Source organism: Centruroides sculpturatus, unplaced genomic scaffold (genome assembly GCF_000671375.1).
Source record: "Centruroides sculpturatus isolate CEXI.00-Female unplaced genomic scaffold, Cexi_2.0 scaffold387, whole genome shotgun sequence".
NCBI lineage: Eukaryota > Metazoa > Arthropoda > Arachnida > Scorpiones > Buthidae > Centruroides > Centruroides sculpturatus.
In genome coordinates, this window is record NW_019384709.1 from 388071 (window position 1) to 402724 (window position 14654).

General features: G+C 26.0%; 2 protein-coding genes across 5 annotated transcripts; one reads left to right on the forward strand and one right to left on the reverse strand.

Moving 5' to 3' along the window:
- Positions 1 to 4324: 4324 nt before the first annotated feature.
- Positions 4325 to 8334, forward strand: LOC111627775 (protein ABHD11-like). 2 transcript variants are annotated; one of them, XM_023371417.1, is made up of 6 exons: positions 4325 to 4395; positions 4481 to 4628; positions 6628 to 6798; positions 6870 to 7052; positions 7283 to 7470; positions 8110 to 8334. In XM_023371417.1, exons 2-6 carry the CDS (start codon positions 4482 to 4484, stop codon positions 8237 to 8239), a joined length of 819 nt encoding a protein of 272 aa, XP_023227185.1. In that variant the 5' UTR covers positions 4325 to 4395; position 4481; the 3' UTR covers positions 8240 to 8334. The 2 variants fall into 2 exon arrangements, with proteins under 2 accessions (XP_023227185.1, XP_023227184.1); XM_023371416.1 differs by having other exon boundaries at positions 4376 to 4628.
- Positions 4394 to 14353, reverse strand: LOC111627776 (mitochondrial import inner membrane translocase subunit Tim22-like). Of its 3 annotated transcripts, none has more exons than XM_023371418.1 (5): positions 14145 to 14353; positions 13856 to 14043; positions 13701 to 13773; positions 9662 to 9766; positions 4394 to 4570 (listed from the first exon to the last, which is right to left on the reverse strand). In XM_023371418.1, exons 1-4 carry the CDS (start codon positions 14350 to 14352, stop codon positions 9690 to 9692), a joined length of 546 nt encoding a protein of 181 aa, XP_023227186.1. In that variant the 5' UTR covers position 14353; the 3' UTR covers positions 4394 to 4570; positions 9662 to 9689. The 3 variants fall into 3 exon arrangements, with proteins under 3 accessions (XP_023227186.1, XP_023227187.1, XP_023227188.1); XM_023371419.1 differs by having other exon boundaries at positions 9647 to 9766; XM_023371420.1 differs by lacking the exon at positions 4394 to 4570 and adding an exon at positions 9404 to 9508 and having other exon boundaries at positions 9647 to 9766.
- Between the last annotated feature and the right edge of the window lie 301 nt (positions 14354 to 14654).

Consider the following 14654-nt stretch of genomic DNA (forward strand, 5'->3'; position numbering starts at 1 on the left):
ATAGACGCCAAAACACACGCAACAAAACTTTCCATTTTTTTGACTTTTTTGGATTCGGTGGTCTCAAAACGTAGAGATTTGCAAGAAACACTACTAAAATGGCAAAATTTGTAAAACGAAATTTAAAAAAAATATTAAGAATCAAATAAATTAAAGACAGAAATTTAAATGAAAACTTATTTTTTGATTAATAATCCAAATTTGTCTAATAGATGGCACCACACTGCACAAATTGTTTTAAATACTGTATTAAATATTGGGCGCGTTGCCTAGTACAGTAAAGCGGCTTTAATACAGCTGAATAAGCAAACTAATGACGTAGTCCGATTACAATCATTAGTTTGCTTATCTAGCTGTATTAAAGCCGCTTTACTAGGCAACGTGCTCCTTGATAAAACCAATGCTGGATTGCCCACTAGACACATGCCTAAGTGTCCCGGGTCTCGCTCGAGACGACAAAATTGGAAAAAATAAAGCAATTTTACAATTTCAATTGTTATTTATTTATTTTTATGATATACAACAAGCAATTATTTATTGTGACATCATCACAATGCCGGGTTGCAATTTTTAATCATATTTTTCATTTATTTAACTTAAATATATGCTCTCCACCTCAAATTAATAGTGGCTTGCCCCTGTACATCATACTTTTCCTTTAACAATAAAGTCGTGCAGGTCATCTATTTAACACATTTCGGGGAATATTTTTGAATTGAAATAACATGACTTTTGTTTTCATTGTCAGTTCGTATACAGGCCTAGTTAATCGGGGCTTCCTGCCCCTAAACTTTCCATATCTGGTCTCGGATTGCATCTATCCAACTTCGTTCCCGAGATTAAGAAAAGTAAGGCAGTGGGAATTTGTCTACAATTTTTTAAAATTGCAGCCCAATAATAAATAAATAATAATTCAAAATTATGTTGAGGGGTCCCCGGTAATTCAATCCGCTACTGGATAAATGATTATTATACAATAAAACGGTGTAAACCGGAATCGCACTGTACCAAATATTTTTTCCGTTTTGAACAGATCTTACTGTATTTATAATCCCTGTTTGATTTAAAAACTATTTATAGTTTTAAAATAATATTAAAAATAAAAGTTAATGATAATTTCAAGTCTGCTTCTACCAAATAAATAGAACATACTGTACAGTACATATAATAATTTTTTTTTTTTTTAATATTTGATTAGATTAATTTTTTTTCTGGACAATTTTTGAATATACCTTAATGAAAACAACGAATGATATTTTGATTCCTTTAAATCGGAAGTCAATAATAGCAAATAAATTAAGCATTCAATATCTGATAAGGTATTTAGTATTGTAGTTCCTATTACTCTACCAAACAGAATTGTCTTGTTATTTTATTGATGTCAATTGATTTTTTAAAAATAATATAAAGATTTTATAGCAATTAGAAGCACGTTTTGAAATTATCGACTAGAAGCAAAAAATACAAAAAAAAATTAACAAGGCTATTTGGTCCAGGGTCTAGACAATGATGATTCCAAATTTAATGTTTTATTGATTTTATTCATATGTTTTTACTATTTTTAGAGTAGGATGGTCCCATACATTGATGATTAATTTAAGTACTATTCCACCTCTCTCAAGTATTGACTAGAAGACAGTTTATTAATCATTTAAAAATTCAATATTTTTATTATTATTTAAAACAAAAATCCTTTTCTTCTTTCTCTTCATAAAGACAAAGACCTTTTATAAAATAAAAAAATATATATATATTTTTTTTTAAATGTTAATGGAATTAAATCAAATTAAATATAACATTCCATTGTTTTCCCTTGTTGAATTTTTTTCAGTCTGTTTCACCTCAAATTTAAATTTATAAAAGCAATTTAATTATTTTAAAATTAAATTCATCTGTTTGTCCATTCTTCAGAACTTCTCAGAATTTTTTTCATATACAAAAGTATTTTAAATATTTAAATTATTATATTTTCTTTTTTAAAATATGTTAATTTGTTTTTTAAATGATTTTTAATGTATTATAGAAATTTATAGAACCATTGATATATACAGAATTAACCACAGAAGGGAAGAATGAGGTAATTTTTCTTAACAGATATTCAATAATAGATTTGTTCATTCTCTAGATTTTTGATATTATGTTAATATAAACTCTTTATTTATAACTTCAAAGTAATTTGCATTCTTATTAGTAATTGGTTAATGAAAATTTTACTCATTAGAGGCATTTATAATTTTTTTATATATTCATCTCTACTTGCAAATTTAGGCTTTTGCCTTTTTACAATAATTAATAATATAAAAATTAATTTTTAATAAAATCTCATAACAGATGGAACTACTTTGAACTATACTTTGAACAATTTTTAACTTTAAACTATCATCAGTGTTTTTAAACTTTTAAATAAAAGTTTAAAACCTGTAAGTGAATACACTACTTATAATTTATAAAAGGATTATCGTGAATGAACCAAGTGTGTAAATATTGTAATACTTTTAATCTTGACTGTGTAGAGCATGTGACTTTTTAAAACTTTCTGCCCAGTAGGTACTAAGAGAACCTTTTTTTTCATAAAAGAAAGGCCCTCTTAATGTATTTCCTAATTTTTTTTTAATATATTTCCATCATCAGTATAATCAGACCAATAATGAGGGTGACTGGCTGGTGAGAGATAAAGCCCAACATATCTGGGACCAACTGCCCTTGAAAAATTATACTGTAGTGACTGCAGAACATTGCAGCAAAGAAAAGAGGAACCACTATAAAACAAAAAACTTCAAAAACTTTATAAAGAAAGTTTAAGACTGTAATATATATTAAAAAATAATTTGTTTCTGTTAACTTTTATCATTTATCAATAACTGTAATGTAAAACAAATTATTCATGTTAAGATATAACTATAATAATATGTATTATTATTCATAAAACTACTATACATATTAGCTGAATAATAAATGATATAAGAAGTGGTTTAAAAATGATATCATGTAAATCTCTTATATCTGTAATTTTTATTCCAAGACAACTCAAGCATACATTCATAGTTTTTCTGTCCATAGAGACAGAGATCCTATAGTTTGGCCTTTAGTTAGCTTTCTTCCTCTTTCTTCCTTTAGCATTTCTTATTTATACTCCAGCATGCCAGGATCCAGTAACCAATCTGATTCAGATAAAGACACTTTTGTGTCTACCCAAGTCAGAATTCAGGCCATTGTCAAGAGATATTATGTCTCTCTTGTCTTTTCTTTAGAGGAGACTGCTTTATTCAAGCAGAAAGCAAAATTATTTTATTTCAGGGGTTAAGTACATTTAAGCTTACACTTCACTCCCTGAAACTTTGAAATTCTATCTTTTAAGTTAGATTTTTTTATTATTACGCTTCCAGCATACTATAATTATTGTGAGCATTATCAATTTGAAACAATCATAAATAAACATGTGGAATTTGAATATGAATTTCTCAATATTCTAATCAAAGAATTTTTTAATAATTCTGCAACTAGTCAGATATTTAAAAAGCAGAGTTTGAATTTTCAAATGATTCATAATAAAATATATGTTAAATTTAATGAGGAAAATTCTAACAATATAATTATTTTTGTATTTGTCTTTATAAACACTTGCAAGAATACATTTAAGATCAGATGAAAAAATCTTGGCATAGTTGTAATTGAATATTAGTTTAAAAATTAAGAGTACCAAAATGTACTGTAATATAATTATAATTCATATATTGCATGTTCAAGATAAAATAGTAAAATAGCATTTTGAGAATTATAATTACAAAAAAAACTTGTTAGTGATTAATATTTTTCTTTCTATTACTAACTTGTAAGATTTGAATAAATTTCTTAATAAAAAATATCTATATTACAATCAACCACAACTTAAAAATTTACTGTTTTATATTTTTTTCTAAACAGATAATGTAACTAGAAAAATGCCTATATCATTGTTAAAAATTATTTTTATATTCTTCTTTGTGTATCGCTTGATCATTAAAATATATCATTATAAATGGAAGAATCTGACAATCTCATGAATACTTTCTGTTATATTTTCATTAAATGATTCCAACTTAATAAAAATAAATAAATAAAATAATTCACATTTTATAATTTAAAAGTAAATAAATCAGAAAAATAAAAATTTTTGAAGAAATTATCACTTATAATTTTCCTCATATATTAATTAAACTAATTTCTTCATAATTATAATTTTATAACACTTAACAACTACAAATTAACATGATAAATGTTTATATTAATTGAGGAAGTCAAATAAAATAATTTTATTTGTTTGTTAAATTTTCCTGTTCTGTAATTATATATTTATGAAGTAAAAAATATATATATTTTTTAGAGCAAGTTTTGAAATTGCATAAACAGCACAAGGTTTTATTATATATATATATAATTTTTATATATATACAAGGTAATTTACTATACATATAAAAAAATGTTATATGTTACTTTCTAGAATGAATCTCCACTGGGCTTACAATGTTCATAAAGCAGAGAATGTGGATCCTGATCTTCCACCAATTCTCGTCTTTCATGGGCTATTTGACTGCAAAGAAAATTGGGCAGAATTAGCACAATCCATTTCTGAGAAACTTAATAGAGAGGTCAGTTAAATTACATAAAATCTTTAAATATTTTTAATGTTAGTTAAATTAGAAAAATAATTTAAAAATCACTATTTGCTATGATTTCTCCATTAATATTTCTGTAAAATTCAATTAAAAAATTAAATTATGTTATACATTTATAAAGTTATTTAATATAGTAGATAATTTACTAAAAATATTTTTTAATGAAATGATTACTATAAGCTTAAAAGTTCCTGAAAACAATTATTTTAAATTAGTAAAACATTCAAAATTGTAAATAGTTCGTTTTCAAATGTTGTAAATTTAAAATAAGCTGTAACAGTTCTGCCATTATAACTTAGTTCATTTATTTAATTTTGTAATATAAGTTTTCTAACCTGAGGCAGACCTCTGAATGGGGTCAAAAACATTTGTTTTAAATTAAAATGCTGTTGGAAAAGTATAGAAGGTGTAGAGTTAGTGATATTTTGATTTATGAGTTTCCAGTTTCTCTACAAGTGTATTTTGGAACAGAGTTTTTAATATATATCACAGTATATGCAACAACTCTCCAATTTACTTACTCCCATATAATAATTTCTAAAGTTTCTTCTTAAACTAAATTCACAGAAAGAGTATTGAATCAGCTGGATAAAAATTCTGTATATAAAATTCTTTACTATCTATCAGAGTTTTTTTGAAGTCAAAACTGACAAAGTTTTGCCAAATTCTATACAATCTTTATAAAATATTTCATTATTTTCCTAATCCTCTTACAAATGAGGAAACTCCTCTAAATTACAAACAATATATGAAGCATAATGATAAATTAAATGTTAAATTAATGGTTTTCAGCTTAAATTTCTACATGGGACAATGATCTTGTTTAAGATTTTCATTTATTTTTGTTGTACAAAAATGTTAATTAAAATTTAATTACAATAATGAAGAATAAACCTTTTGTGGACAAGATACTCTTGTATATAGGACACAGCTTATCTCCAAGATTTTAGGATATGACTCCAGAATAAAAACCAATAGGAAAGAAACAGCATCACTTTTAAGGTGCTTTTGATGACATGATTAATTTTACAAATAAGTTTATAACCTTGTACAAGCTGTGGTCTATAGCCAAGGTTTCAGGGTATAAGTTATCTCAAAATTTACTATAAATGATAAACAGATTATGTATATTTAATGAAATCAAGTTAAGATGTGTATTTCAAGTTAAAAAAGTCATTAATATTTCATTTGCATTTATGCAAAATTCACTTTTTGAATATTTTTTAAAATGTGCCAAGTAATCATATTAAAATTCCAACGTTCATGTAACAAAAACCATATATTGAAAATATTTCAAATTAAGTATCTTTATAGGAAGATTACAGGAAAAGAAATGTTTCCAGTTCTCTTTGCAAGATAAGAAATTGTATAATTTTATTAATATTTTTGTCTGTTTAGTACCTGTAGGAATTAAAGCAAAATAATGGTTTTTAGAATCAAAAATTTAATCCAAATCAATCCATTCGCTGTTATGAATCATGAAATTATCAATCAATATTTCCATGTAGTGTAATAACCATGATTATATGATTATGTGAATTAAATCAATTTGAATTTGATTTAAATTTATAGGAATAATATTTAGATTAAAGAAGTATTTAAAAAACATTCTAAGCATATGTTTATATAATTTTACTTACTTTCATATTATTCTAGTCAAATGTTACAATTAGTTTTCCAAAGAAAGAAAAAAAATAAATAAATAAATAACATCCAGCTCAGTTAGTGCTGAATGATCAATTGCTTTTTTCCATGAAGTACAATACTAAATTCCATATATTATCATTAAATATATTTTAAATTCAAATTACAAATCAATTTGAAAAAAAATCTATTATCTGTCCAAAACTGTTTCAGGTTGTTTATAAAATTACTTATATAATATATACATATACATAATATGAGTATAATATATAATATATACTCATTTAAATCCATTGTAACAATCCATAAATATGTTTTATTCTTTAAGGTTTATGTTTTTGACCTCCCTAATCATGGAGATAGTAAAACATTATCATATTCAGATTATTCACTATTGGTGGAAGAAGCAAAAGAAATCTTAATTCAATTTGATAGACCAGTGATATTAATGGGACATAATCTAGGTGGAATTCTTTCCATTCTTTTGGGAACAGAAATGGTAAATTTTAATTTATAAATTTTCTGTTAACTAATGTTTAATTAACTGTAATAATTCCATACTGTTTTCAGGAAGAATTGGTTTGTAAGATAGTTTTAATCGATGTATCGCCAGTTGATATTCCTCTCAGAGTGGATGATGAAATTACTGCTGTTATTCGCATCATGCGTGAAGCACTATTGTCTTTACCACCTCAAATATCTTTTAATAATGCAAAAGAGAAGGTTGACCAATTTTTTAAAACTAAAATAAAAGTAAGTCTTTTTATATATAAATATTGCTTTTAATTTAATGCTGGAAATATTTATTATACAAACTAAATTAGACATGCAAATTGTGTAATATTTTTAGTGCAATGTATCCATGTCAAAAAAAACTGAATTTCTTTTCTAAATATGAGAATTTTGTACATAAATAAATTAATAACTACTGTTTATATTTTTAGATCTTCAATGTTTTTTAATTAAAACATTTTACATTTTAGCAACAGTTTCTTCGTAAAATGCTTTTGCAAAGCTTTGCAAAAGTTGAAGATGAATTTACCTGGAAAATTAATTTGAATGAACTTGAATCATCAGGAGTCAATAAGTCATTAACTAACTGTTATCCGTTACGCTGTCTATGCTATACAGACACCTTATTAATTTATGCAGGACAATCTAATTATGTTGTGTAAGTATAACAGAATGTTGCACAATCACCAATCAGTGGAGGTTTTAGGTTATGCAATGTCCTAAGTCAACAATGGCAAATTATAGAATGTGTCCAAGGTGGCTTGTTGGGAGAATTGTCTGGCAGACAACATATACAATTTTGTTTACTTTTAACTGTATTGATTTCAATGTATCTTAATTTCAATTTTTACATTTAGTTCATAATATCATAAATTTTTTCTCAACCAGCTTTTTTAATTTATTCTAATTAAAAATGTATTTACTTCATCTCTTTTTGAAACTCTAAAATTTCAGCATTATTTTTAAAAGTTAAATATGCCTACTTTGGCATACATACTGAAAAAAGCTTGCCATCCTTGACCCAGTTAAAAATGACTTATAAGGCCCTTTTTCATGTAAGTTTACATAATGTAAAGCTAGTAACATAACTTGATATTATGTAACATCTAGGATTTTAGCCAGTGTTGAATTCTGAATGCTGAACCAAGCTGAAAAAGCAACGTATTTTTGTACATCCAAGACCTCTGAAACATGAAATCCTAGAAAAGCCTAAGCTGCTTATATCTAAAACTACCACTGAAATCACCAGTGTACTGTACAATATATATACTTTAACTGTATTTTTAATTTTTTTCAGACCTTCAAAGGACTTAAAAATTGCATTTCCCAATCTAACAATGCAATGCATCAGTGATTCAGATCACCACATTCATATGGAAAAGCCTGAAAAACTACTCAATGAAATGATAAAATATTTCTCAAAATAAACCTAAATCATATTCCGTTGACTAATTACAACAACAAATCAATGTTGCAACCTTGAATTTAAGGAGTTTTATAACTATAATTTGTAATAAAAAGCCTTTAAACTGATTTTTCATTTCATTTCTTATTAATAAATTTAATAAAAATTCTTATTTTTGGTTAATAAAAACCAATGAGAGATTATTAACAATTTTGTCACATCTCTTTTGTTATATCCATCTTTAAAAAAAAAAAACCAAGATCACTTAATCAACCTCTAAAAATATCTTTTATTGCAATGCATTTCAGATGGACGACCACATCCCTCTTCAGGCAACTGTTTTCTCACAATAAAGGAAACCACTCCTTGAGCAACTTTCATACAATAAACAACACCAATTCAAATTACAAGTCATTCCCAAATTCCTGTGACAAAATTGTTAATAGTCACTTATTCGTTTTTATTAATCAAAAATAAAGAAGAATATACATCCATTTCCACAATAATTATTCTTAATAAAAATTAATAGAATTATGTAATTATATATAAATATCTATAAACTACTTTTGTTCAAATGCAAATAATAATAACGCATAGAATTAGCTTATAATTATAAAGCATAGGCAGAGAAGAGATAACGGCTATTTTTTTGAGGTCTGGTCACAAAAGATTCTCAAAATTAAATATTTATGTAAAAAATATAACATAAAAGTAATGTAAGTTAAAGTTTCTTTTGGCTAATTGATAAAAAAATTTGTTTTGTTTATCGATTTTATTCCTATTTCACTTCTCTCATACCTTATTATTATAATAATCTTTATGGCAAAATATAAGGCAAACAACTTGAAATTTATTAGGCACTTACTAAGAAAAATTATATATGTATATATTAAGTTGATATCACTTGTGCCCAAAGAATGACATTAACTTAAAAACTTAATAAGAGAGTGTCCAGTCACATCCCTGTAACATAAAATAGATATTGCTATAAGGCCTTTCTTTATTTTTGATATGGATATTGTTATATTAAAATTATGAAAATTTAAAAGATTAAGATAGTAACTACATATGTTTTTAATTTAAAATAAAATAATGAATGTTATGATAAAACTCCACGATTTTAATTTAAAGATTATTAAAATTTTGAAGAACAAAACTTTTATATATTGTAATTTTCATTTCTTACACTTTTTCTTATTATGTATATTCAGGATCCTATTGTTTGTTTGTATTTTAACTGAGTATGAACTGTTTAGTTGGGAGTAGTGATCTTTAGTTCATCTGGACTTTACTGCAATAAAAAATATACTCTTTTTTTTCTTATTGTTAACAGCAAATGAATAATTTGTCCTTAATTACATTATAATTAAATTATTTATGTCATATATTAAACTTTATCTTATTTAATATGATTTACATAGATACATACATGCATAAAACTTACTGATTAAGTTTTGCTATCTAATTCAATGCTATCGTAAATAATAATCTATGATTGTTGAAAATGCAGCAAATCCAGCAGCACCCAAAATTGCAGCTTTTACTCCAGCTAGAAAAAAAATTATTATTATTTATTATACTGAGCAAGAATAATTTATCCAAGTAATTGTAAATCAATGAAATAAATTATCTACTAAAAAATAAAATTATTACAATATTAACTTCTATCATTTAATCCTATAATCTATAGTTTAAATCATTTTAAAGAATATCTGATTCAAAATTATTGATAAATTAAAAAAGAATACTTGTAATAAAACTTAAAGAAGCATTAAAACAATTATTTCCTTTCCTAATATTATTTTAATATTAAACTGTAATAAAATATTAATAATCATTTGATAACTTTTGTCACAAATAAAAGACATTTAAATTCTGTTAATAAAACCAAAATTGACAACAACCACAATAATATAAGAAAAACTATAAGACTATTGTTTGGTGATTTAAAATATATTCTCATAAAATTTTCACATATTAGGCCTACTGTGCAAAATTTAATTATTATAAATCTAATCAAAACAGTCAGACTTCCATATACTGAAAACATATAACAAATCTCTTTTCAATGAATTTTTCTGTAGAATGTTGAAAACATATCTTTTTTTACATTCATTATTGGTGGCATTTTCTATTTAATAAATTTTTTATATAATGAATCTCCACATTTCTTAAGAGCAATTCATTATACAGAAATTTGATTGTATTTGCAAAAGGTACAATCTACATGTAGCTATAAATTAACCACTAAACAATATGAAAAGATCATGGATAATAAATTCAAAGTATACAAACTATTTCTAGCAAGTTAGTTGGTCTCAANAATTATTATAAATCTAATCAAAATAGGTTTATCAAAACAGTCAGACTTCCATATACTGAAAACATATAACAAATCTCTTTTCAATGAATTTTTCTGTAGAATGTTGAAAACATACCTTTTTTTACATTCATTATTGGTGGCATTTTCTATTTAATAAATTTTTTATATAATGAATCTCCACATTTCTTAAGAGCAATTCATTATACAGAAATTTGATTGTATTTGCAAAAGGTACAATCTACATGTAGCTATAAATTAACCACTAAACAATATGAAAAGATCATGGATAATAAATTCAAAGTATACAAACTATTTCTAGCAAGTTAGTTGGTCTCAAACCTAGTAAGTTATTCGATTATTTTTTTAGAATAGTTTTTCTACAGTAAAGATGTTTAATCCATCGTGCAATGCCTATTTCTTCCCATATTACTAATTATTACTAATAAAAGAGCTGTTGTCTGTGTGTGTATGAATTCTTTATAACTCCTGCAATTTTTGTCCAATCCAGATGAAATTTTGGTTATATTTGTTTTTATGTTCTGACAGAAAGTATAGGCTATTTATTTTACAGAAATATTAGCTATAGAATAAACGTTTTATCAATTTTGGATCGGTGATCACACTTATGTTGCAGTGACATCAGTGACTTCATTTAGTTCATGCTTGATGAGGGAATTTCCCTTAGATTGCATTTTAAAATATTTTGGCAAATGATGTATTTTAAAGTTACTTCATTAAATTTAAAATTTAAACTTTAAAAAAAGATAGCCTCATAGTGTCACTTCTACAACAAATTTTAAAAAAAAATTTCATCAGTGACTATGTAGCGTTCTATTATCCAATCAGAAGTAACAATCTAATGAACCCATTATTTAATAATGCTATTGCTATTCTACTTAACGTACTGTATATACAATTCATCTTTGGACTAAATTATCAACATGAAATTAAAAACACTTGCTATTTTGTCAAAAAAATGCCTTGGGGGAAAGCATAAGAGTAAAATTGATCAGGTAAATTCTAGATTTAAAAGAATAAGAATGCCTGAGACCCTTAAAGACCATGAAGTCTGACTTGAGCAACATCAAGTAAGAATGGCTTTGTCAAGGGCTGAAGAAACAGCATCACAACATCAAGCTAGAGTATAAACTACTTAATATGTAGAAATATTAGCAACTCTTCTTGAATTTCTTGAAATCTCTACTCTTGTCAATTCTTCAATCTCTACTTTCTTATAAAAAGTGTTCTATCATGCTTGAAGGAAGAATTTCTAGTATTATGATAATTTTGTATAATATACACATAATTTAACAAGCTTACTTATATCTAAAATTTTATAAGATTTTATACAGTCTAACAAAATTCATAATAATAGCTATCACCTCTTAATACATAATCCATATTTTAATTCTCTCAAAGCTTTTATGAATACAAATTTTTATTTCATTTGAGACTGTCAGAATTATTAATTTGTATCAATCATATTTTACTGCCAATTTAAAAATTTTACTCCAGAGAACATTGTATAGTAAGTCCTCTTTTAACATCATTGATAGGTTTTAGAAACTGTAATTTTAAGAAAAATGATATATCACAAAATATTCAGCTGTTTACATCAGTAAATCATAATCCTTATACTCTATAATACAGAGATAATTTATTAAAAAGTTCATAAAATAACAGGAATTTAAAAAATTCTTCCAAAAAATAACAAATATTAAAGCCAAACATTTGCCAGATTAGATTGAGCTATATTACTGTTACTAATAATAATTAAAATGCAAATAATTATCATTTGGCTTTAATATAACTATTGGGCTTATAGATATTAACTAGGACATTGCATGACTTTGTTGTATTCTGATAGAAATGAGGTAGAGCCAGAAACAAAGAAGCAATCCTTGCAATTGTTACACATACAAAAGGTGATCCTTGTACCTGACAGTCGTGAACAGACAAACTTTGTGCTTGCCACCACAAAAATGGCTATCTTTGCACCTACTGATTACGGGAGAGGGCCTTACTTGCCACAGGAGACACTGGCCAGGCACATAGAGACAATCCTTGAACTTTACAGCAAAGAGAGGCAATCCAGGAACAAAGCAATTGATGCCAATTGCTTTATTTTTGTGATGTTCTGTTTGTTTTTTTTTCAGTCTATTTTCTGGTACACGCAAATAGGTTCTAGGTACACGCAATGCTGTTTTTTAATTTGACCACTAAATTCTGTTAAGTGTGCTCAGGAAGTACGGATATTGTTACTTTAGCCCAACTTTATACCAAAAATGAAATCATGGACCACTATTTTCAACATTTAAATTTTACATTTCTGGATTCTTCAATTGCAATCAATATAGTTTTATAAAAATTGGCCCATCAAATTTTGAGAATGAATTCAATTCTATAAACACACAGATGTGCTAGCAACCTTGAGACATCGCACAACTTTGTCACGCAATTTGCACGATATCGCTTTGTCACACACACACTTTTATTAGGACTTTGTATCTCAAAAATGAAGTCTTGGACCCCCATTTTTCATATTATTTTTGGATTATTCATAGTAGTTAATGAAAAATGGCAAAGTTTTATCAAAATCAATCAAACAGATTTTGAGAACAAATGCAATTCTGTAAACTGCATAGAAGAGACTTTGCTAACACTCTAGCTCAATCAGTAATAAATACCATGAGCCTGCTGGTCTTATTGTTATGATTACAGATTCATCACACACCTTTCTGTTTTTTATTCATTAATACATTTATTTCCCAAAATTAGGTTTTTTTATGTTTTTAACTATAATACCATGTTGTCAAAATGTATCATATATGTAATGCAGCTAAAGAGAGTTGTTGAATAAGCCAAAATGCATTCCAAGACATTATTCATTAATGAATAAAAATCAGAAAGATGTGTGGTGAATCTGTAATCATACCAATAAGGCCAGTGGACTCACAGTTATTTATTACTAATTAATAGACAATAACAGATTAGAAGCTCATATTGCAGGCTTATAGACGTTTATATTTAAAAATAACAAATATAATGACTATAAAAAGAATTATGTGATTATTTTTCTTTGATTTGATGTATTCTTTCAATTAATTTAGCACATATTTGAAAACTTAACAGAAATAATCCAATTTAATAAACATTTTACCTCTCAATCCAATAAGACCGCCAGTTACAGCTCCAGCCAGAGTCCCATTTTTCCAGTCACTTTTTGCTCTATGCTAAAAATAAAATCAATACAAAAGCAATTTAATTTTAAATATATTATTTTATAAGCAAACTATACAACGTTCTTATATTTACACTTTCAATAATACATTCAGTTGCAGCAAACACAGCTCCAATGATTGCAAAATTTTTACCATAAGATACTGTTTTCATTCTCATATCTCTTAACACTTGTCGAACTGTTTGTTTTTCCTGACTGACACCTGCTAGATTTGGATCAACACTGGCTGAAAACAAACCAATGGCTCCTCCTAATCCAAATCCTACATTCGTCATAAATAAATAAATATCAATTTATAACAGAAATTTAATCCATTTTTTATTAACAAATTAGCATAAAGTATTTTAAAACGTTTAAATTTACCTAAAACACAGCTTATGCCCGTTTTAAATCCACAACTTTCAAATATATTTTCAATCATAATTTCTTCCTTCGTTTTAAATTTGTGTGGAGCGATGCTGACTGGAATAACGACATTTTCTCTTATCCTTTTATTAGGACCAATTAATAAATTACTTAATTCATTAAAATCCACTTTTGAATTCGGCACGCTTCCCGATTCAGACTCCATATTTACACATGTTATCGAATAAAGTGTTGCCAGGTGAATCAAATAAAAAAAAATTCATTACATTTTTAATTACATATAATTGTTAAGATGATATAAAATAAAAAAAGGCATAAAATTTTTTTAAAAGTTATTTTTATATTATACGTTTTCTAAACAAATAACTCTAAATTTTCTTAAGTTTGGAAGAGTATTTTTAGCATACGATTTGGCGGGCAAACTATCACGTGGTAAAGGCGTCATCTTGCCACTCTAGGAAACTTGGGTTTGAATCTAGATTGAGAACGTCAGGAATTTTCATGGGT